Source organism: Microtus oregoni, unplaced genomic scaffold, assembly GCF_018167655.1.
Source record: "Microtus oregoni isolate MIOR12 unplaced genomic scaffold, Mior012 000003F_ref0000135, whole genome shotgun sequence".
Classification (NCBI taxonomy): Eukaryota; Metazoa; Chordata; class Mammalia; order Rodentia; family Cricetidae; genus Microtus; species Microtus oregoni.
Window position 1 is genome coordinate 22,286,303 of NW_024543062.1, and position 26,111 is coordinate 22,312,413.

A 26,111-nucleotide genomic window follows, 5' to 3' on the forward strand; every position below is an offset into this window, starting at 1 on the left:
AAACTCAGAGAGGGACTGGTGAGACGGTTCAGTAGGTAAAGACACAATGAGTCTGACGTCCTAAATTCAATCCCCACAAAGTGGCCCTCCGACTACCACACCTGCATCAAGGTTTACCCACTGTCCCCAGACTAAAAAAATATACACTACAAAAGAGTCAACTTTCAGCTCGACTAGAGAGTAGCTGGATGGAAGAGTGCTTGTCTAGCACATTAAAGAGCCTACGCTCCAATTCCAGCACCAAGGGCAACTGGGTAGTGAGGAAAGACCTCACAATCTACGTCCTGAAAGGGGTGCAGTACATCTTAATAAAGTAGGAGTGCTGAGCAGCACACACTGCACTACCAGTTTCTCTCAGCATGTTTGAATCAAGGCAACAAAACTATTCCTGACAGAAACTACACAATGGTGTGTTCTCCTGACTCTCAGGAAGACAATCTAACCAATAAAGATCATATTTGAAAACTCAGTGTTAGCCGGGCAGTGGTGGCGCATGCCTTTAATCCCAGCACTTGGGAGGCAGAGGCAGAACTCTGTGAGTTCGAGACCAGCCTGGTCTACAAGACCTAGTTCCAGGACAGGCTCCAAAGCTACAGAGAAACCCTGTCTCGAAAAACCAAAAACCCAAAACAAAAAAAATCTCAGTGGTGCTGGATATGGTCATACACACCTTTAATTCTAGGAATTGGGAGTCAGAGACAGGTGGATCTCTGTGAGTTCAAGGCCAGCCTAGTCTAGTGAGTTCCAGGTCAGACAGGACTGTTACACAGAAAAAGCCTATCCCACCCCCACCCCCCCAAAAGCCGGTAGTAGTGGCACACACCTTTAATCCCAGCATTTGGGAGGCAGAGGCAGGCACATCTCAGCGAGTTGGAGGCCAGCTTGGTCTACAAAGAGAGTTCCAGAACAGAGAAACCTGTCTTGAAAAAAAAAAAAAAGGTGGGGGGAGGGGGAATAAAGGAAACAAAACCCTTAAGTGGCCACCAGATCGCTGTGTGTTTAAAACTAGCCTGGTTAGCTGGGCGGCGGTGGTTGCACACGCCTTTAGTCCCCGCACTCGGCAAGCAGATCTCTGTGAGTTCGAGGCCAGCCTGGTCTACAGTGAGTTCCAGGTCAGACAGGGCTGTTACACAGAAAAACCCTATCTTGTAACCCTAGTTACAAGAGCTAATTCCAGGACAGGAACCAAAGCTACAGAGAAACCTTGTCTCAAAAAACAAACAAACAAAAACCCAAAAAAACTAGCCTGGTCTATATAAGTTCCAGACCAGCCAAGGCTACATAGTAGATCCTATCTCAAGAAACACCAACCAGTGGCAATTTCTCATATGGAACTTTATGGTCTTTGTGTTCATTCTAACTTCACTGATAAAGTTGGAAAATGTTAGATCAGAAGGTGTTTCCCAAGTGAGAAAAATGAAAGGAGTTTAAACAGACAGCACATTAATTCAAACAAAAAGCCCAAAGAACTTTACAAACTCTGGTCCAAAACATCAGAACACTTAACTTGGTATCAGTATTATACACAATACAAACACTATTAACAGAAAATTGTACATTTCATAGTGTCCTCAATGAAAAGCAATACAGAATCAATAACTCTGTATTAAACTGGTATGTCTGTAGCAAAATTCAAGAGATTTTATTCTTAGCTTTATTACTGGAGCTATGGTTAGAAATCATACTTTATGTTTTTATAAATAACATGGAATTTACTCACCGTAGGCTGAGGCAGTCCTTTGCTACTGTTCCGACCTCTGTAAAGATTAAATATGCTTTTATTAAATTCAAAAGACTACAAATTTTTAAATTTAAACTATAATCTTATAATTTAAACTATAATTCTACTCAAATACAGGCCAAGCTGTCTGTGAAAGGAGCCATCTAACCCTTGGTGACAGGAAATCTAAGTTGTGCTACCTACCAGGCCAGGAAGAAATCACCACAGACAAGGAAGAAAGACAAGACTGGTGTTTTATCAAAACAAATGGATGAATTAGAATAGTGGTGCTCAGCTGGAGAGATGGCTCAGTGGTTAAGAGCACTGACTGCTCTCCCAGAGGTCCAGAGTACAATTCCCAGCAGCTACATGGTGGCTCACAACCATCTGTAATGAGATTTGGCACCCTCTTCTGGCCTACAGGCATACATGCAGACAGAATACTGTATACATAATAAGTAAATATCTTTAAGAAAAAGATCCATTTTGTGCTGGGTGGTGGCGGCGCACGCTTTTAATCCCAGGACTCAGGAGGCAGAGGCAGGCGGATCTCTGTGAGTTCGAGACCAGCCTGGTCTACAAGACCTAGTTCCAGGACAGGCTCCAAAACTACAGAAAAACCCTGTCTCGAAAAATCAAAGAGAAAAAAATGTGACGCTCACCTTAATACCAGCAATAGGAAGGCAGAGACAGGCAGATTGAAGGATAGAAGGATAGCCTGGTCTACACTGTGAATTTTCAGGGAAGCCAGGGCTACTAGGTGAGACCATCTCTAAAACTAACAAACAAACAAAACCCAAAATGTATGAAAGAAGAATAAAGAAGCCTGTGTGTGGTAGTGCATGCCTGTATGCCTGTACCCCACACTTCAGAGACTGAGGCAGTGACATGCTGTGGGGCTTGAGGTCAGCCAGGGCTACAAATTAAGACCTTATCTCCCCACCCCAAACAAGTACACTGAAAGAAAAAAAATGACATTAAGCACAAAACAATAGCATTCTTAAATGCCAGGTATGATGGCACAATTGTAATCAACATATTTGACTTGATACCCCAATCATCTCTCATTTTTCCTTGTCTCTAAAAATATGCCTATAACTGTAGAAAAGTTATTTAAAAATAAGTTAAAACAGGGCTTTTCAGAAAGCTCAGCAGGTAAAAGCACTTGCTACCAAGCCTAATAACCTGAATTCAATTCCCAGAACCCATACATGACCAGACAGAACCAACTCCTGTAAACTGTCCTCTGATCACTACATGTGTGCTGTGACCAACACACATACAGAGTAAATAAATGTTTAAGCACTAAATAATTCTTTTTTTTATTTTATTTATTATGTATACAATATTCTGTCTGTGTGTATGCCTGCAGGCCGGAAGAGGGCACCAGACCTCTTTACAGATGGTTGTAAGCCACCATGTGGTTGCCGGGAATTGAACTCAGGACCTTTGGAAGAGCAGGCAGTGCTCTTAACCATTGAGCCATCTCTCCAGTCCACATAGACTTAAACATGAATCTTAAAAACAGAAGCAAGTCAAGACCAGCCTCACACAGGAGCTGGATCCCAGCCTAGACTATATGAGAACCTGTTTTTAAATGAGCCACTTCCACCAGGCAGTGGTGGCACATGCCTTTAATCCCAGCATTTGGGAGGCAAAAGCAGGAGGACCTCTGTGAGTTCGAGGCCAGCCTGGTCAACAGAGTGAGTTACAGGACAGATTCCATAGCTACTGAGAAACCCTGCCTCAAAAAACAAACAAACAAAAAAAAAGTGCCACCTCCTCCTCAAGGGTCTAGCTTGGTTAATGGTTAATGGACAGAACCAGAAAGATCTTACTGAGTAAGGAAACCCAGACCCATAAAGGCAAATGTCACATGGCCTCTCTTATCTTAGGTGCCTGTTTCCCAGATATGAATAAATATCCTGAAGTAACTACAGAAACAAGGAAAGTAAAAGGGGACCACTGACATTAGTAGAAGGCTGGAGGATCTCTGTGAGTTGAAGGCCAGTCCGATCAGCACAGCAAGTTTGAGTACTTGAGTACAGCCAGGACTACACAGAGACCCGAAGGAGAGGGAGAGGGAGAGGGAGAGGGAGAGGGAGAGGGAGAGGGAGAGGGAGAGGGAGAGGGAGAAGAGGACGAAGAGGAGGAGAGGGAAAAAAAAGTACCACGTAGTACCACTTATGGGTAAGAGAGGGGCATAGAAGGCTACAAGTGATCTGATCAGGGAAATAGAAATGAGAGGGTGGGGAGTGCCTCTTTAGGGAAGTAAATACAGAAGGAGAAAAGTGGGTAATAGTAAGGCTGTCTGAAAAAGTCTTAAGGAATCATACTACTGACAAAAAAAACCCCTACAAACATGTTACATGTAATTCTGTATATAAATATACATACATAGTTTAAATGAACTTTTCTCAGGCTGCCAATGCTTTCTCCAACAGCCAAAGGCAACCTAACAAAACCCCCAACACCCAGACATGAGAAGCCTTCTGAGTTGTTGGTCAGGGACGTCCAAAAGACTCCTAAAACATACAGCCTATTGCTATTGCCCTGGGGTGACCCCCAGAGGTGCAAGGTAAGTCTCTATTGCTGAAAACACCATACACTTCAGAAACAAGACCCAGAAAGCTTCTGAGCTCAAACTGACCTGAATGCCTCTTCCCTGAAGACTAACTTTCCTGGTACCAAAAGGTACCATGTAAGCTTACAAAGAAGGCAAACAACTAATAGTCCTACTCAGCTATGAAGCCTAGGAACCACAAAGACACTCTAAGGATGCAGTGGTGGCATGCATACCTTGGCTGTAACCAAAACGTCTCTAATTGGACTTAAGACCCACTCAATAAGAAAAAAAACAAACATGTCTGGTACTGGAAACCTAGCCAACTTACTCAGTGCTAGTAAAGTTGTGACTCAGCGTACCTATGGTTCTATACTAAAACAGGGTAGTCACTAACAACTTTATGTCTTTGTCCTTATTCCCACAGATAAGTGTAGTAGTCCTCATCCCTCACCCACGAAAAGTTCTTTGCAACAGACAGAGACCATTAAAGACACTCACAACCAATCAAAATGCAGCATTGTAGAGTCTAGTCCAAATGGATACATCTGTAAAACATTTCTGTACCTAATGCTCAAGGAACTGCTGTAGACAAGGTAGCAAGATTGCAAAAGCCAGAGAATCAGGGAGTCTGCTGTAAGATTGTGTTTCCTAGGAATGTCACAAGCTATACCCATAGTTTCCCCATCTTGACTGTTTAAACATGAGCTAAACGAGGACAACACTGACAGACATGCCAAAGTGGATGGGAGACAGCCCATTAGGCCTCAACCTTTCACAAAGAACTACAGGCAATTTGGACTGATGTGAGTGGGAGAAACAGTTTTCTTCCAGGAAAGTGCACACCAACTGATTATCAATACCAAATGGTCCCCTGACAACATACATAGGAGAAGCATACAGACTGATCAGTTTATATTTAAGAATATATTCATAAACAAATATGTACTCAATAACAATGAGAAAAAACAGACCATGAATTTGAAAAAAGCAAGGAGTAATTGGGAGGTTCAGAGAAATGAAACAAAATTATTATCATATCAAAAACAAAAGAAAGAAAAATATCCACTGGGTATGGCGCCTTTAATCCCAGGAAGCAGAAGCAGGAGGATCTTTTTGAGTTCAAGGTAAGGATGTCTTCCTAAGGGAGTTCTCAGCCAGTCAAGGCTATATAGGGAGACTTTGTCTCAAAATCAGAAACAAACAGGAAAGGGGGGGGCACCCTCAGGCTCAGTGGTTGGTTGGTGGTTGGAGCAAAGTTCCAGGACAGCCAAGGATGCACAGAGAAATCTTGTCTTGAAAAACTTTCAAAAAAAACATTATAACTATGTCTCACTGATTTCCTCCACCTTTTCAATCATTAACTCAGCTCTAATTTCCATTTACTCATAAGATGTTCCCAAAAATCAAAATGGAAGCCAAGCATAGTGGTGCATGCCTTTAATCTCAGTCAAGCATAGGCCAGCCTGGTCTACATTGTGAGTTCCAGGAGAATGTGAACTACTGCATAGTGAGACCTTGTCTTGAAAAATCAGAAACAAAAAAGATCAAAACAGCTGTGCCTTACTATAAGTTTTCTTTTCATGGTTGCTGAGATACCACTAAGTGTCCCTGAACCTGTGCAGCTTCTCCACAAAGAGACATGAAAAACTAAAGCAAAACAGCCTCTGACAGAAGACACACTTTACTGGGTATATAGTCACACCTTTGAGTATTACATAGCAATTGTTTGGCAACCCTGTTTACTCAGAAAACAAACAGCTCAAAAGGGTAAACAACCCCCCCATGATGTACAACAACAGTGTCAAAACACTGACACCCACCCACTAATCATCACCAACCCACACGAGACCAGGTATCTGAGGACAATTACTGCAGTGCAGCAAAGAAACTCTCTGAAAACCAAAGATTATATTCTTTGTCTCACACACCCCTTAGAGCAGTGGTTCTCAACCTTACTAATGCTGTGACCCCAACCATAAAATTATTTTTGTTGCTACTTCATAACTGTAATTTTCCTACTGTTATGAATTGTAATGTAAACTGTGTTTTCCAATGGTCTAAGGTGACCCTGTGAAAGGGACATTCGAAGTTTCAACCCACAGGCTGAGAACCACTGACTTAGATTATGCTTTACCTTTAGGTTCTCTATTTGACTTTTAGAGACTTGAATCTCATGTACCTCATGCTGGCCCTGAACTCGTATAGCAGAGGACAACCCTGGACTCTGGATCCTCCTGCTTCTACCACCCAAGTGCTGGGATTACAGGAAGTGTGTGCTACCACACCAGCCTAGGCATATCGGGAGATTTGCCCCCAGGTCTTCACACACCTAAGCAAGCATCTACTCACTTAGTTGCATTCCCAGCTCTCAATTTCTTCACTAGCACCTTAGACCAAAGGCTTTGGATTTTGGATCCCAAATTTCTTTGGACTTTAGACTAAGAAGGTGTCTTGGGATGGGATCCAAGTTTAATGTTTCCTATGTATCTTGTGCACATAAGCTGAAGGTGTCTGTATGCAGAACCTTAAGTGGCCATACATTCTGATCACATGTTCCCAAAAATCAAAATGTGGCAACATGCTAGGACTAAAGACATTCAGATTTTGGAACATGTGGAATTTCTCAATTTTTAACTAAGAAGGCTCAACCTGAAACAAATACTCCCAAACAGTAAAGGACTAGCAAAATGTCTCAGGAGGTAAAAGGTACTTGTACCTCTGTTCAATTGAACCTCTGTTCAATCCCCAGAAGCCTACACTGTAGAAGAAGAGAACCAACATCCTCAAGTTCCAGGCCAAGAGGGGTGGTGGTGGCACACACCTTTAATCTCCGCACTTGGGAAGCAGAGACAGGCGGATCTCTGTGAGTTCGAGGCCAGCTTGGTCTACAAAGTGAGTTCCATGACAGGATTATTACACAGAGAAACCCTGTCTCAAAAAATAAAATAAAATAAAGCAAAAACAAAACAAAAAACACCCAGTTCCGGGCCAACCAGGGTAATTTTTTGACCCTATCTCAAACTAGGGGCTGTAGAAACAGTTCAGCAGTTAAGAGCACTTACTCTTCCTGAGGAAGATAAAGTTCAGTGTCTTGCACCTACGTCATCACAACCATCTGCAACTCCAGCTCCTCTGGCTTCCTAAGGCACCTGGAATCATGTGCATACACTCTCATGCAGATACACACAACACACATAAAACAATAAAAATAAACCTTAGAAATGAAAGTAATTTAAAGCAGTAGTTGCATTAATATAAAGAAAAGAAACCTGCACACAAAATAACACAGTTTCTATACTGCTTGAGAACAACAGGAAGGAGGAAGCAGACGGGGTATGAAGCAAGACTGGCATGACTTGCTAAGTGCTGAAGGTAAGTGACAGTGTACAAGGGTCATCATACCAGTCTGCCTACTTTCCTACACTATCCCTTAAAAACACCAAGTGCTACAACAGACGCTCAACCCAAGCACCCACATCTACCAGGATAGGGAAAACAAGCACAAAAGCATGTATCAACCACTGGGAGGTTACACTTGTCAGTTAAATCCAGAATGTGGTCAATTCAACATGAAGATATCATAGACAGACTGCACAGCAATCAAGAGCATTTGTTCTTGCAGAGGACTCAGATTTAGCTCCCAAAACCCAGGTGGCAGCTCCCAACCTTTTAAAACTCTGCTCCTAGGGGATCCAACACCTTCTTCTAGCCTCCATGGGTGCGGGCACATGTGCACACACACACTTTAAAAAATAAAAAGCTGGCCGGACGGTGGTGGCGCACGCCTTTAATCCCAGCACTCGGGAGGCAGAGGCAGGCGGATCTCTGTGAGTTCGAGGCCAGCCTGGTCTACAAGAGCTAGTTCCAGGACAGGAACCAAAAGCTACGGAGAAACCCTGTCTCGAAAAATCAAAAAAATAAAAAAATAAAAAAAAATAAAAAGCTGGATGGATATACAATTTAAACCCTAGTACTTGGGAAGCAGAGGAAGCTCTGAGTTTAAGGACAGCCTGGTCTACAGGGTGAGTCCTGGGCCAGCCAGAGCTATACACAGTGAGACCTCATTAAAAGAAAAAAATCTAAAATCATAAAACTCCTACAAAAAACATCACCATGACCTTAAATTCTTAAATATGACCTCAAAAGCACCACAACTGGAAAGTTAGCCTTGGGGCAGTTCCTATGATGTGGTGGTCTCAGCCACTTGGGAGGCTGAAGGAGGAGGAGCTCTGGAGCTCAGGAATTTAGCATCAACTTCAACAACATGGTACTATGTCTCTTCAAGTCAACACTCCATTGAAGATGAATTATGTGTGACCCTGTAATTCACTAACAAGAATATAACCAATAGCCTACTGTAAAATCAGCAATACACATTTCTCCCAGAAAATTATACAGATAACAAATAATCAACAACAACAAAAAAATGCTCAAGGGTCAACTGAGAACACTTGATGCTCTTCCAGAGCCAAATTCAGATCCCAGCACCCATATAAGATAGCTCAAACTCCAGTTCCAGGGGATCCTTCGGGCTTCTGCACATACCCATACATATAACACATAAAGAAATAATGAAATTAATCTAAAAACAAAGACTTTCAAGCTGCACATGGTAACAAATACCTGTAACCCCAGCATTCAGGAGGTAGAGAAAAGAGAATCAGGAATTGAGTGGCATCCTTGCTACACAGTGAGTTTAAGGACAGCCTAAGTTGCATGATATCCTGCCTTGAACAAAAATAAAATATTCTCAGTATCACTAATTTTCAGGAAATTACAGTTCACATCCATTATGGCAGCTCAGGGATAGCATATTTACCACGCATGAGGCCGTGGATTTCATTTCCAGCACCATTTCTAACAAATACCAGAAATTAACAAGTAGACAAAAACAGTGGAAAAATTGGAAGCCTTGTGCACCACTTCTGGGAAAGGAAGATGGTGTGCCACATTTGTTAACATGATGCCTCCTTAAATCATTGAGATGGCTCATTGAGTAAAGGAATCCCTGGAATCCATGGAAAAAAGTACAAGGAGGCTCCACAAAGGTCCTCTGGCCTACCCACACACACTGACAAACACACACACGTGCTTGCACATGCGCGTACACACACACACAGTAAACAGAGTCTTTTTGGTCTGGTTCTTGCCATTGCTCTTGATTGTCACTAGAACTACAACTCGATAGTAAAACTTTTACTAATGAAGACACCACACTCTTTGGATGCAGAACAAAGAAATCAGGCTGTAATAGGGCCAAGAGTTTCCCTGCTGGCTGGCTTTCCTAGTGCCTGAAGGTGCTCACAAGCTGCCTGGAAAAACAGAGTCTTAACCCTTAGGTGAACCCTGCCAGCCACAACACCAACCTACAAGTTGAGGTGTGCCCACTGATACAGTAACAGCACTATTTGTGGGGAGGGGATAAGTAACCACTTTCTATTTGGATCTAAGGCCTATTCCACAAGAGAAAATTCATGCCTATCTGAAACCATAAAGCTGGTCAAAAGTCCATGGCTAAGAAAACTGCAAGCCAGAGGGGACAATCTACACTGTTTTTCTAAGTGGACATAGTGTTAAGTTACTTTCTAAATATTTTCCTTCATCCCTATAGATTAGAGTTGCTCTCGGACTTGTCAGAGAGTAATACCTAGTCAAAGTGCAGAGTGAGTGACTGCTGAGTGCTAGATCTACAATAAGACATCTATCTACATCCACTACCACCCCCTCCAGGGTTCAGAGAATATCAAACAAAGGAGGGCACCAACAAAGAGTTTACAAGCCAGAGTATGGACATGACATGCATTCATGAATTTATAGCAGTTGAGATAACCTGCATAAGACTGGGCCCACCCATAATCCAGCACAGACAGGACATGTGATCCTAGGGCCCCACCCTTCATTGGCAATTAATAATGACCAGAGAAGAGGATTTTTCTTTAGTAGTGTACTGCCCTCATCACTACAATAAATAACTACCAACCCATTATTTGTGTAAGCAACTCTTAATTAAAATGAATGATCACCAAAAAAAATTTAAAAAAAAAACAGCAATAAAAAAACACAAAAATAGGAGGAGGTTTAGCAGGAATGGAAGCAGGTAAAGGGATTACGGGAGTGGGGAACAACCAAAGGACATTATATACATCAATAAAATTACTAAAAGACTTGTGAGTACTTGGAAGAAATTTAAATAGATTGACCAAAAGATCCAGCAGTTTAACTTCTGGGCATATATCCAAAATAACTGACTGAAGCAGTGAGTCAAAAGATGATGACACACCCATGTTTGTTCACAGCAGTGTCACTCAGCATAGTCACTCGAGTGCACGTTGATGGGTGAGTGAAGGGGTGATGAAATGGAGCCCAGCCTACAATGAAATGGTGTTCAATCATAAACAAATAGTTTTCCAGAGTAGTTAAGAGCACTTACTGCTCTTGTACAGGATCTAAGTTCAGTTCCCAGCTCACAACTGCCTGTAACTCCAGATCCAAGGGATACAATGCTCTCTTCTGGCCTCCATGGGCCCTGCACTCACATGCATATACCCATAGACAAATACACATGTATATACTTAACTTTAATGCTAATAAAATTTAAAACTACATAAATTTCTGGTATGTTACAACACAATTGAATCTTGAAGACTTGTTAAACTAAATACACAGGAAATACAAGCATTACACACCTGTACTCAGACCTTATATTCAAAATTATGGAGACAAAATAGGATTCCTGGATCAAATACAGGGAGAAAAGGAAACAGCTGCTTATTAGGTATATAAAATTTCCTTTTTGAACATGGAAACTTAGTTATTAATTAACAATTAAAGCAGGTGGTAGTGATATAATTTAAGTGTCACATTCAACTTAAAAATAATTAAAATTGGCTAAGTGGTTAAGAGCACTGGCTAACAGGCATGCATAAGGCACACACATAAAGATATGCATGCCGGCAAAACACCTATAGACATAAAATTTTAAAAACTTATTTTTTTTTGAAGAGAGAAGTGGCTATCATTCCAGAGAATCTGGGTTCAATTTCCAGCACCCACATGGCAGTTCACAACTGTCCTTAACTCCAGTTCCACAGGATCCAGTGCCTTCCTGTGACCTCAGAAAGCACCATGTATGTACCTGGTACACAGACATATATTTAGACAAAATCCATACACATAAATTAAATTTTAAAAAAAATTTAATGATTAAAATGATTATGTTGCTAGGTTATAGTGGTGAACACCTTTAATTCCATCACTCTGGAGGCAGAGGCAGGCAGATCTGAGTCTGAGGCCACCCTGATCTACAGATCAAGTTTCAGGACAGGCAGGACTATATAGAGAAGTGTGTGGAGAACTTAGTGACTGAGGATGTTTGAGTTAGGAATAGAGCCTCAAACCTGTAATTCTTAGACCCTGAGATAGTCAGGAGTTCAAGGTCCTCTGCTATATGCTGAGTCTACACAAGGTGCTGCCTTAAAATCTAAACTGCTTTAAAAAGTATCGATCCTAGCCGGGCGGTGGTGGCGCACGCCTTTAATCCCAGCACTCTGGAGGCAAAGGCAGGCGGATCTCTGTGAGTTCGAGGCCAGCCTGGTCTACAAGAGCTAGTTCCAGGACAGGAACCAAAAGCTACGAAGAAACCCTGTCTCAAAAATTAAAAAAAAAAAAAAAAGTGTCGATCCTGCAAAACCAGACTAAGGATTTAAAGGCTACAAGCCAGGTATTTAGTGAGTCTGATTTCACTAAAGTCATTCAGCCATCAGTATACATTGATGCACCACACATAGGCCATGTACAGTGGAAAATTATACAGCCTAAGAACTACAGGGCCATCAATATGTTATGTAACTGTAAGACTGTCTAATAGTACAACTTCTCTATTGTATCCTCTTGTAGGACTGCTTGACTGTAACAGTAAAAGCCATCCCCTAGCTACAACCCAGAACCAGACTTGCTACAAGGTATTATCTAAAATATTCACTTTTCAATAAACAATTACAAAGCCCAGGAAATCATGTCTCACCCACTAAGTAGAAAAAACTGGAAATACAAACTGCTTCTGTGACCCAGAGTCCAGTTTAAAAAATAAAACTAAAAGTAGCAGGACATGGCAGCCTCCAGCTACAATGCCTGGGCTTGGGAGGCTGAGGCAGGAAGAGCCACCAGCCATGTGTGAACTCAGAAAGATCCTGTCTCTAAAAGCAATGGTGGTCACTATAAAGAATAACAATCATGAGTAAAGCAACAGAAATAGTGAGACTGTTATACTTCATGAAAAACTGCACAAAGAGAAACCACTGGACACAGTAGGGATTTAACTCGGTGTTACAAAGTTCACCAGGGAAATGTACAGCCTGGGGCAAAGAAAAAAAATGAAAGCTCCCCTAGCCCAGTGAGACTATTCAGGAGGTAAAATCAACTATCAGGCAACTTGACCAGAGTTTGAATTCCAGTACTGATGAGGAAAGAACCCAATTCCATACTGTCCTCTTACCTCTCCACACATCCCTTGGCTCTTACTGCCTTCACTGATAAAGACACACACAATAATAATGAAGCAATATAAGTAACAGGTAGGTGTTCACCCCTTTAACTCCATCCAGCACTTGGGAGGGAGGGCGGGAGGGCTAGAGGATCTTTGTTTTTATTTATTTTGTTTCTTTTCTTTTCTTTTTTTTTTTTTTTTTGAGATAGGGTTTCTTGATGTAACTGTCCTAGCTGTCCTGGAACTAGCTCTTGTAGACAAGGCTGACCTCAAACTCAGAGATTCACCTGCCTCTGCCTCCCAAGTGTTGGGATTAAATGCATGTGACACTATGCCTGGCTTTTGTGTTCTAGGTCAGCCCAGTCTACATAGGGAGTTCACAGTGAGACCCTACTGCAAAATAAATAAATGATGGGGGATGCCCCTCTGTATGCTGTGAATGTTTTATTAACATTGGTTAATAAGGAAGCTGATTTGGTCAATAGCCAGGCAGAATAGAGCCAGGCAGGAAATCCAAACGGGGGAGGGGGGGAGTCAGGGATACACCAGCAGCCACCAGAGAAGCAAGATGTGAGGTAATACCACGGCCATGTGGCAAACATAGATTAAAACAAATGAGTTAATTTTTTAAGATGTAAAAGCTAGTTAGTAATAAGCATAAGCCATCAGCCAAACAGTCTGTAATTAATATTAAGCCTCAGGGTGGATATTTGGAAACTGGCAGGAGAGAAACCTCCAGTTATAAACAAATAATAAAGTAATTAGTTGATTGACTGATTGGTTAATAAACTGGTTAGTTGATTGGCTGCTTGGCTAATAAGTGGGTTAAAGAGTTGGCCAAGATTTTAAGAGCACTGGCTGCCCTTCCAGAAGACCCAGGTTCAATTCCCCACCCATACGGCATTTCACAACTAAGTATAACTCTAATTCCAGGTATCTGATGGCCTCTTCTGACCTCTATAGATACTACGTGTACCTGGTGTATAGACTAACACATGAGCAACATACCCATACTCATAATAAATCAAATTTTTTAATTTATATTTAAATAAATAAAGGGGGCTGGAGAAAGTGCTCTCAAACCTAGGTTTGATATTTAGTGCCTGCTTTTAGGAATTCACAACCATCTGTAACTCCAGCTCCAGGGGATTCAACACCATCTTCTGGCCTGAGGGCACCCACTCACACATGACCAAGCTTACATACACACATGTACACAATATTTAAAAACAAAAGAAACTATAATCTTCAAGATGGAAAGTATAACAACTGACAGATTCAGAGGGGCTCAATAAACAAGATATATACTTGTGGTTTGAAAAAGATTAGAAAACCTAAAGAAAGCCCTTTAATCTTTAATCTCGGTACTCACAAGGCAGACATAAGCAGATCTCTGAGTCTGAAGCCATCCTGTTCCACATGACAAGTTCCAGGACAGCCAAAGCTATAAAGACCCTGCTATAAATAAGAAAAATAAAAAGGAAGGAAGGAAGGAGATGGGAGCAGGAGGAAGCCAGAAAAGGCAATCTCAGATAATTTTGAGAATCTGGGTGGACGAATGCTGGACATGGCTACAAACACCTGCAACCCCAGCACTATATGTAAAGAGAAAGTCACTGGGGCTTGTTGACTGGCAGCCTAGCTCCACGTTGCCTGAGGGATCTTGCCTCAAAGGAGTGAGTCAGAATTACACTGGACACCAAATGCACCCTCAGCACACACATGTGCATGGATACAACCCACATGCACTGCACACTAAAGTTGTTTTTTCAAAAAAAAAATCTACTGCTAGCAAAGTAGTACCAAAAGAAACTCTTTAGAACTGAAATAAACACTAAATACAAATTCATTATCCTTCCTTGACACCAAGACAAACCAAAAAAGAACTGGGAAGTGAGGTTCATGTTCAATAGGTGAAGTACTTGCAGCAAAAGCATATGGACCTGACGTCTGATACCCAGCACCCACATAAAAAGCCAGGCACAATTGCACAAATCTGCGAGCACAGTTCAGAAGAGACAGCAGGTAGATCCTAGAGCTCACTTGCCAGCCAGTCAGCTGGTTAGATCTGGGTTCAATGAGAGACAATACTGCCCAACATCAGTCTCTGGGCTATAAATAACCCATAGAGCGTTTGTTAAGGCAATTGCACAAAAAAGCCAATGTAGACCATCTTTTAAATATTCTTCTACCTACTGACTTACATTTACTTATGTAAAAGCACATGTAATATTGGATACAGTAGCTCACACCCCATAGTCCAAGCAAGAACTGCTTGAGCTACAGAATAAGATTTTATAAAAGAAACAAACTGCCGGGTGGTGGTGGTATACACCTTCAATCCCAGCACTCAGGAGGCAGAGGAAGAATTTTTGTGAGTTCAAGGTCAGCCTGGTCTACTTAATAAGCTCCAGGACAGGCTCCAAAACTACCCAGAAAAACTATTTCAAAAAACCAAAAATAAAATTGGGCATGGTGACATGTCTCTGTAATGCCAGCAATGAAGATATGCAAACTGCTGATAGGCCTACATGGAGTGCACAGGAAGAAAGCAACTGGGTACACCCTAAAACTCTAATCAGAGAGCTTACAATTTTCTTGAGTAGATGAGTCACTTTGCTTTTCCCAACTCAGGTTTATTATTATGAAGATTAACCCCATAACTAAACTTCATTAAATATTTCCTCTCTATGTGACGTTTTACCAATAAGAAGAGTTCAGGGTTTCATTATGCGCTAAGACTTTATAAGGGATGGATACATCAAAATTCTCCACACCTAGGGTATAAGAACTCTTGGGGCCTCAAATCCAGTGTTGTCCCAACAGAAATGATGAAAATTTTATATACCACATTTCAGCTAATCTCATGGTTCGTTCTTTCTTTCTTTCTTTCTTTCTTTATTTATTTATTTATTTTTTATTTAATGTGTATTGGTGATCTGCCTGTGTATGTCTGTACCACATGCATAGTTACAGATGGTTGTGAGCTGCCATGTAGGTGCTTGGAATTGAATCTGGATCCTCTGGAAGAGCAGTCAGTGCTCATGTATTTAGCCAGACAGTGGTGGCACGTCCTTTAATCTCAGCACTTGGGAGGCAGAGGCAAGCAGATCCTTGAGTTCAAGGCCAGCCTGGCCTACAGATCGAGCGCCTGGACAGCCAGGGCTATACAGAAAAACCCTGTCTTGAAGGGGGAAAAATTACACATATTTGTGAGCATGCATATGGGGTAGGGGTCACATGGAGATGAGAGGGCAGTCTGTAGAGTCTGTTTTCTTCTCCCACCATATGGGTCCTGGGATCAAAAGTCAGGGCTTCATGCAACAAGTACCTCTTAATAACAGCTGAAAGCCATCTATCTTAGCAGCCCTTATTATTTTAATTACATTTTAATTTATTATGTAGGTATGGCACACATGTGATAGTCAGAGGACAACTTTTGGAAGTCAGAGGGTATCAGGTACCATAGTATACTATACAGAAACACTTGGTTCTCCTTCAACTTCTCCAGACAGGAAGGCTAGAGAAGGCATTTAAACCTCCAGCCTGTGCACCAAGAATGCTCTCCACAGTAACCTCAAGTTTGTCCTACTATTTTATCCATTGGTAAGTGCTTATGCCTCATGAAACAATTACTGCCCTTCAAAACACTACTGCCAGCAACAACAGATGGAAATACACACCATTTAGTGATACTGCTACAGCTGGCTGAAGTGTATAGAAGGTTCTTTCAATTGATCTATTTTTACAAATGAAGGACATTTTCCATCATAAAAAATCAGGAGCAAAGGGTAGTGGTATATGTCTTTAATCCCAGTACTTGGGAGGCAGAAGCAGGAGGATTGCTGAGTTCGAGACAGTCTGATCTACAGAGGGAATTTTAGTACAGCCAAAACTACATAGTGAGACCATACCTTGGGGGTGGGGAGATTTACTCAGTTTGGGTGTGTTGCTACATGCTTTATTTTTTTTTAAACATTTATTTATTTATTTATTATGTATACAACATTCCTTCCATGTATGCTTGCATGCCAGAAGAGGGCACCAGATCTCATTATAGATAGCTGTGAGCCACCATGTGGTTGCTGGGAATTGAACTCAGGACCTCTGGAAGAGCAGTCAGTGCTCTTCACCTCTGAGCCATCTCTCCACCCTCCTGCTACATGCTTTAAATTCCAGCATTTGGGAGGCAGAGGCAAGAGGATCTCCAAGTTTGAGCCTAGCCTGGTCTACATGATGTTCCCCAGGACAGCCAGAGCTAACATAGTGAGACCCTATCTAAAGAGAAGTCATTACAATCTACAATCTACAGGGCTAACAGTTCACAACGTATGTGTGCCCACCTCTTTCTTGCGGCACTGGGGAACCTGCAAAGGGAGAGAGAAGTTTCATTCATCTTTTTTTAAGAGTCCTGGTCTAGCAGATACAAACCTTTTACTACATGATAAAGGTACAAAATGAGGGCTGGAGAGATGGCTCAGCAGTTAAGAGCACTGACTGCCCTTCCAGAGGACCCAGGTTCAATTCCCAGCACCCACATGGAAGCTCACAACTGTCTGAAAATCCAGTTCCAGGGGATCTGACACCTTCAAACCAATGCATATAAAATAAATCATAAAAAAATTAAAAACATTAAAAAAAACTTCCTGAAATAAAACCTGGCTTTGCATTAAAAAAAAAAGGTACAAAATGAACATATGCTTGGTGGTAGTATAAAAACTATAATCTAATTGTGAATTCAAGGCCAGCCTGGAAAAAATGGCCAACAAAAAAATTATATATATATGAACATTTAATACATATCAGATATTAACTTAAACACTTAAAGATATAATTTACAGAGGAAAAGGCACATGCTAGTAAAGCAACTTGCCGTGCACTGCCACCAGGAAAGAAGCCTGGCATTAAGTACCAATAATCTGATCTTGATGGATCATAAGTATATTTTGACCAGACTCTAAATGGGACTGTTTCCCTGATTCATCATGTTTGTCACTGGTATAGAGGATACAGATATTTATTTTTATTTTTTTTAATATTTATTTATTATGTATACAATATTCTGTCTGTGTGTATGTCTGCAGGCCAGAAGAGAGCACCAGACCTCATTCCAGATGGTTGTGAGCCACCATGTGGTTGCCGGGAATTGAACTCAGGACCTTTGGAAGAGCAGGCAATGCTCTTAACCACTGAGCCGTTTCTCCAGTCCCGATACAGATTTTTATGTTAATTTTATATTCTGCCACTTTGCTGAAAATATTCATGAGTGACCAGAGTTTTTGCATAGAATCCTTTAGATCTTTTAGAAGGATATCTGTAAATGAGGGTACTTTGACTTTTTCCTTTACTATTTTTTTTTACATTTTAAAGGAACTTTCTCAAAGAACTTTTTAAAAATACATTTATTTATGTGTATAGGTGTTTTGTCTGTATGTATGTCTGTGAACAATATATGTATATTGCCCAGAGGCTAGAAGAGGGTATCAGATCCTCTGGAACTGTGAGCTACCATGTGGTTACCAGAAACCAAACCTGGGTCCTCTGGAAAATCAGCCAGTGCTCTAAACTCTCCAGGACAAATATACTTTATTACATTTATTTATTGGGGGAAAATGTACATGTCACAGAATGTGAATGGTGTTCAGAAGTCAACTTGCAGGAACTGGTTCACTCCTACCACCATTTGGCTTATAGATTCAACTCAGATGACCCACAAGCAAATGCCTACCTTAGCCAACTTGCTAGCCCCTTCTTAGGGGGTTAAGGCAGTGCCCCACTATGTACACTAAAATGTTCAAGTTAGGCAGTGGTGGCACACACCTTTAATCTCAGCACTAAGGAGGCAAAGGCAGGCAGATCTCTGTGAGCTCAAGGCCAGCCTGGTCTACAGAGCAAATTCCAGGACAGACTGGGCTGTTACACAGGAAAACTCTGACTTGAAAAAACAAAAAACAAGAACAAAACAAAAGGGCAGCAAGACAAAGCACAAGCTCAACTGCCTTAAGTTATCATAGGTGAGATCTTTAACTACTTTCTGCTATCTACACTAGCATGGGAGCTCCAAGAAAAGATCTCATCTCAGCTGTCCACGACAGTGTCCTCAAGCCTGGCAAACAGAAATTACTGCAAAAGGGGGACTTCAATACATTATTCCCACAGTGAAACCACTTCCACAGTCAATAACTAACCAACTACAGAGAAGATAAACTTAATGGGACCATTTGTGTTGTGTCCCTCCTCTATATCTAGAAGACAACGCAAGCTGATCCCAACCAGAGATGATACAAGAAAAGCTTAAAAATGGAGCCCAGGTGTATATCACTGAGGTCCTGGGCTGGATGGATGGAGCTATTGCTCAAAATAAATAAACAGAAATTTAAAAAAAAAAAAAACTTTTTAAAAGTGGATCTCCTTCTACTACCAGCTATGCAGTCAAAGATGAATGACTTGGCAAATATCATTGGCCTCAGTTTCTTCATCTGTAAATAGAAAATAAAACTGAATAACTGAATACTAAGAATCACCAGAACCAAGCTGGGCATGGTGATACAATGCCTTTAATCCCAGCACTCAGAAAAGAGGCAGGTTGATCTCTGTGAGTTCAAGGCCAGCCAGGTCTACAGAGAGAATTCCAGGGCAGTCAGGGTTATTACAAACAGAAACACGGTCTTGAAAAGCCAAGAAACAAAAAACCCACCAGAACCTTCTAGCTTCAAAGCTGTATGGTTTTAAGTGGAGAGCCATGAGGGAACTGACAAGAATGGAAGGTAGAGAGAATTTAGTCTCACTTTTTTTATGATGTGTGGTGCCAGGGTTGGAAGCAGGGCATTCACCACTACACCACAGAGCCACCAGAACCCTACTTGTAGTTCTTACTAAAGTGGGTCTTTACTACACAAAGAAACTGAGCCCTCACTCAAACAGCAATCACCTTCTCTGGGCCAAGAAATATAATGAAACAAACAGAGCTCCCTAACTCAGACAGCCTGAGTTAGGAGGTGAAACAAGCCCCTAGGTTCAACTAATACAACCAGAAAACAACTCACACTCCGATGCTGTAAACCTGGTCAAACCCACTGGCTCAGGAGAACACAGCCATACAGAAGATATTGCATTAGTCTGCTAAATGACATGTAGTCCAACTGCCTTCTAAATACTTTAGATAAGTTTATACCCAAAGAATAGGGCTGCTAATTCAGCAGATGTTTCTTTCTGCAGTGGGCAATAATTAATGCAGACATTCATACTGGTCAAAATGCTGCCAATAAGTGAGAGTTAAGTGCTTAGGCAGGGCACCTACATCAACACACCTTGCCCCAGACTCAAGCAATAACGTGAAATAAGGAGCAGAAAGATTTTAAGAATAAGGGGTAGAGAGGAGTGCTGTCTTCCTAGCATGTATGGTCGCTGCATGAACTCATGCAGTTATGATAACCTGCACAAGAACTATACAAGAGCAAGCCAGTACCAGTCCACATTTCAACAGAAGTAACTGGATTCAGTGGGTCGCAAAAAAAAGAAAGAAAGAAGGAAAGAAAGAAAGAAAGAAAGAAAGAAAAAGAGAAAAATGTATGGCCAGATACAATGGTGCATACCTTTAATTCTAGCACAAGGGAGACAGACAGAGGCAGACATCTTTGCCAGAGGCCAGCCTGGTCTACATAGCAAATCCCAATCTAACCAGAGCTAAAAAGTGAGGCATATTCTCCAGAGGAGGTAGGGAAACAACTTTTAACCAAAAGTGATTTCATAATCCAATGAGAGTCATGACCTGTAGTTTGAAAAATACTTGTTTGAAATATATTAAAAATAACTTAATCTTCTGAGTCACCACTGTGAGCATGTTAATTACAGTGTGCTATAAAGGCAGAGTAATGGCCCTGGGGCCTAAAACCCAGGGTCATCAACTTAGTTAAACACCCAGCGAGGTATTTTTTTGAGGTCTCATGATGGACTGTAACTCTCCAGTCTCTTAACCTCTTATCACACTGTTCTTTCTCACTGTTGTCAGTCACATTTGCCTCTGAAGGTTTTACTTTTTAACACATTCACAATTTAAAAGCATTAAGTAATTTTGCCCAAGCAGTGGCATACACCTTTAATCCCAGCACTCAGGAGGCAGAGGCAGGTGAATCTCAATTGAGTTCAATGCCAGACTAGTCTACAGAGTTAGTTCCAGGATAGCTAAGACTACACAGAGAAACCCTACCTCACAAAACAAAACAAAACAAAACAAAAAGAGCAAATGTAATTTTGTTTTTCATTAAACTAAGTGGAAGGCCAGATAGGGAGTACAGTGCTTGCCTGGTATGCACAAGGCATTGGGTTCAATGCACAGTACTGAATAAAAACCTTTCCTTAGCTACGTACCAAGATTAAGCCCAACCTGGGCTATGCTCAAAAAAAAAAAAGTAAAAATAAAAATATTGTTTAAACAGATGTCACATTACACTTACACAGAATTATGTAAATTAAAAACAATTAGGGAACAAGACCTATTTAGTGAGCCAAACTCAAGGTTATAAAAAAAATCCTGGGGGTTGGAGAAACGGCTTAAGAGATAAGAACAATTGCCTCCTGCACTGCCTACTTGTGGTGCACAAGCATGTGTGCAAGCAAAACACCCAAACACAAATAAAAAATAAAATAAAGCATATGGCAAACACACACAGATATGTACACATAAAAATAAAAAAAACACTGGGAAGTGGTGATGCACACCTTTAAACCCAGCACTCGAGAGGAAGAGGCAGTGGAATCTCTCGGAGTTTGAGGCCAGCCTGGACTACAGAGTGAGTTCCAGGACAGGCTCCAAAACTACACAGAGAAACCCTGTCTCAAAAAAAAACCAAATAATAATAATATAAAATAAAAATAAAAATTCTGCCAGGCAACCTTTAATCCCAACACTTGGGAGGCAGAGGTAGAGGCAGGTGGATCCCTTGAGTTCAAGACCAACCTGGTCTACATAGAATTTCAGGACAGCCAAGGCTACATAAAGAAACGTTGCCTATGTGGGGTGAGGAGAGAAATCTATATACCATACCTCTGTTCATATCATATACAAAAATGTAATGGTGGGTATCTTTTTAAAAGGATCATTTTGGTATTTGAGACATTTCGCTTCCCAGTGAGATTTTATTTATTTATTGAGAGTCTCATTGTGTACCTCTGGTCTAGAACTCAGGCTGGCCTCAAACTAAGGGAAATGCTTGTCTGTCTCTCAAGTGCTAGAATTAAAAGTATGCACTAACATGCCTACCAGTATTTTATTATTCTGAAAACATAAAACTTTTTCCAATTATAAGATAAGAAAAAAAAAACCCACCTATGAGTAAGTAAATACTCTGATCTCTGCTTACTAATTTCACAAGTAAATTTGTTTTGCACTCCAGGTCAGCACTCATCTCTATCACTGACCACATCCTGATGTGGGAGGGTCTTCTGTCTATGTGTTACTTTCATTGGTTAATAAAGAAACTGCCTTTGGCCCTTTGATAGGACAGCAGCTTAGATAGGTAGAGTAGACAGAACAGAATGCTGGGAGAAAGAAAGCATAGTTGGTCAGATGCCATGGAGCCAGCCACCAGGTCAGACATGCTGAATCTTTCCCCGGTAAACCACCACTTTGTGGTGCTACACAGATTATTAGAAATGGGTTAAGCAAGATGTAAGAATTAGCCAATAAAAGGCTGAAACTAATGGGCCAAGGCAGTGTTTAAATGAATACAATTTGTGTGTTGTTATTTTGGGTGTAAAGCTAAACATGCGGGAGCTGGGCAGGACGAAAAGCAGGCCTGCTTGCCTCATCACTACAACATCTTGTATATATCCCTATTATATACCATATTTCACATGTCTGTTTTATCAAACATTGGACAAACATAGCATACATGTAAATTACAAGATCCCAACTGTATTAAACAGGAAGGCAGCTTATGGCACAAGTACCTATAGAACTGAAATATGTGTTTCAAATGCCCTCATTGAAGTACATCACATTCTATAGAGATATTCATCTTCAAAGGTATAAGGCATTCTTTCTGGATGGAAAAAAAAAACTACCTTAAGAACATTTAGGTGTTGATGGCACCTGCCTATAATCCCAGCAGTTGAGAAGCTGAGATAGAAAAATCATAAATTCATGGCAAGCCTAGGAAAAGTAAGGTCCTATCCCTAAATAAACATTTTCCATCTTAAGTGACATTAGTTTTAAGGTACAAATTGAAAATTGTCTTAACAATTCTAGACTTAACCACCAATTCAAAGCTTCCTACCCAGCAACAGGCAGTTTCCTGAGAAGCATGCTTTGTGTCTGCCAACTAAGGAAGCAGACAGGTGAAGTTAGCACTGTGGTCGCATTTAAGTGGCACATTCCTAAACAGGCAACTGCACCCCTTCCAAGGACAGATGAGCCCCACATACTTCAAACACCCCCAAGACTTTTGCTTTATTCACTCACTCAGCCCCATCTTTGTGAGACACGGTCTAGCTATGTAGCCATAGCCGGATTGGAATTCACTATGTACACTAGGCTGTCTTCAAACTCACTCATCCATGTATTTTTAATTTTTTTCAAAGCAACTTCAAATCAATGTTTTTCTTTGACAGAGCCTAAGATTCAATCTAGGGCCTCTTGAATACTAAGTAAACCCTCTACTACTGAACTGCATCCCTCCCCCAAACATTTTCAATTCAAAAACCCCAGCAGTAGGTAAGCCTAACAAATTCCATTTACATCTCCACCGAAGCTGTCACCATCACTTCAAATAAATGTAAAAATAGACTTTTGTACTCACTCTACACTATATAATACTAAAAGCAATTTCTACCTAGCCAAAATAGAACATTATAATTCAAGGAAAGTCTCTAAAGAGAATGTGTGTGTGCACGCACAGTGCTATAGTAGAATAAAGTTCTAGCAAGGCTGAAGCTATTTAGGACAAAAAGAATGTGATGGTTCTTTAAGGTGCATTGTGTGGCTATTAAACAGGATGGTGAGTTCCCATCCCCTATGTAAAACTGCAATGTCCAATTAGAGAAACAAAAACACTAAGCCTGAGCCCATAAAGATCTTCTCTGCCAGACTTCAGCACACACAACTCTAAGCAGCTCCAGCATTGCTTTTTCTTTTAAACACAGAAAAGCAATCTCCACATATTTGGACCAAACAAATCAGGTAAAATATGTTAAGTACAAAAGAACAGCAAAAAGATGTCTTTCTTTTTTATTAACAGACTTTAGTAGTTTATCTCTAATGACCTAAATATCAATTAACCTTTCTGCTAGCTTAATAATCAAACAGCTATCAATACCCTTTCAAAAGATGACAAAATGAGCCAGCCTTAATTTATGAATTGCAACTAACTTCAATTCATAAATTAAGACCAGTTACTGTTAACTATTCAGGGAGGCTCCTCTAATCCACTTAAATTTGCAGCCATCCCCTTCCTCAAACTCTCTATGCCATTAATCTGCTTCCTCTAAACCCAGCCCTGTCTAATGCTATCCACAGGTATGTTGTTTAAGACTGCCTGCCTCTCACGATATATGGTGAGCTAGGTGCAATCCCAAAAAACCAGAGCTGACACAGGACAGTCTGGGACACACAGGGAGCTAGTTTCAAGGCTCAAAAAAGGAATGTGAGCTGTAGGAGAGCAATTACCTTTGTTTTAATCATAAGTACATCCCAAGAACGCAGCACTGCCTTACAGATGCTCAAGAATTTGTGCTGAATGCAGAGTTCTAGGCATCTCAAAAGATATAAATTTATGGAATGTCTCTGACATTTAAACAGAAGCATGATGAAGAATTTCTAAGATGTAATCAATGCCTTAAGGGAATGAAGCAATAGAAAAAAGCTGGAAAATCAGAGAAAATCTTCAAAAAGTGAGAGGTCTGGTAACTGGCTCAATAAGTAAATAAATGCACTTGTCCCCAGGTCTGGCAGCCTGATTTCTACCTCCCTGGCCCACAGGGTAGGAAGAGACCCAACTCCTCCAAGTTATCCTGACTTCCACCCACACACTGTGAAATATGCCAAAACAGACAGACACACACAAACAAACACACACAAACAAACACACACACTCTGAAATTCCAAATGTACTTTTTAGACTGAAGCCTAGACTACATTCTTATAAAGGTGGGTGTAGGAGGAGCCTATCATGGTGTCTATCAGTAATCCCAGAATTTCCAAAGCGAAAGAAGTAGGATGCACCCTACAGATTCATGCTAAGTAGCAAGTTCCAGGCCAACATAATAATAGACCAGGCATTATAGTGCACATCTTTAATCCCAGCACTCAGGAGGCAGAGCTCTGAGAATAGAGACCAGCCTGGTCTACAGAGCAAGTTCCAGGACAGTGCTACATAACAGAGAACCTATCTGAAAAAAAAAAAAATCAAAGCTAAAAATTGGGCTTGCAAGTTGGCTCCTTAATTAAGAGTGCTTACTGCTTTCCCAGATGACCAAAGTTCAGTTCACAGTACCCACATAGCAGCTCATGACTGCTTCCATCTCCAACTCCAGGAGATCTACTGCCCTCTTCTGGCTTCCTCAGGCTCTTGCACACGTGGTACACAAGTATACAGACTCATATACATACACATAAATTTTTAAAAATAAATTGAAAAAAGAAAGATGTCTAGGTCATCAAACCAGTAGCCCAAGGCTACTTAGACCTAGTCTCAAACAAACAAACAAACAAAAAAACAACAACAAATATGAAGGGCAGCCTGGTTTACAAAGATACTGCTCCACCCACCCCTAACCCCAATAAAGAGGAAAGGAAGGAATATGAATTAACAAATGCTGGTGCCCAGTAGAGTCACTAAATAAGAGCTGAGAATGTAGCTAAATTTGTACAATGCTTGCCTAAAATGCAAATAAACCCTGAATTACCATGCCCAGCACTGCATAAACCGGGTACACACCTACAATTCCAACACTTGGGAGAAGGCAGGAGGAGGGCCAAAAGTTCAACCTCATCCTCCCCAGTAATTCAAGATCAACCTACAAAAGATCTGATCTCAAAGACCCGGGTTCAGTTCCCAGCACCCACATGGTAGCTCACAACCACCCATAACTACAAGTTCCAAGGAATCCAACCTCCTCTTCTGATCTCCACAGACACCAGGCAGACATGTGGCAAACATATACAAATATGCAACAAAATATTCATACACTGTTTTGTTTTTTCAAGACAGTGTTTCTCTGTGTAGCCTTGACTGTCCTGGAACTCACTCTGTAGAACAGGCAGGCCTTGTACACAGATATCCGCCTGCCTCTGCCACCCAAGTGTTGGGATTAAAGGAATGGGCAACCACTGCAAGGCAAAT

General features: G+C 41.1%; 1 protein-coding gene across 9 annotated transcripts in view; it reads right to left on the reverse strand.

Moving 5' to 3' along the window:
* The window catches only part of Atxn2 (ataxin 2), a 92,297-nt gene that overhangs the window by 61,256 nt on the left and 4,930 nt on the right, over window positions 1-26,111 (reverse strand). For all 9 annotated transcript variants that reach the window (XM_041648272.1, XM_041648273.1, XM_041648271.1 and 6 more), the window contains exon 2: window positions 1,721-1,757. In XM_041648272.1, the coding sequence (XP_041504206.1) occupies window positions 1,721-1,757 (37 nt within the window). The remainder of the gene's footprint in view (window positions 1-1,720; window positions 1,758-26,111) is intronic.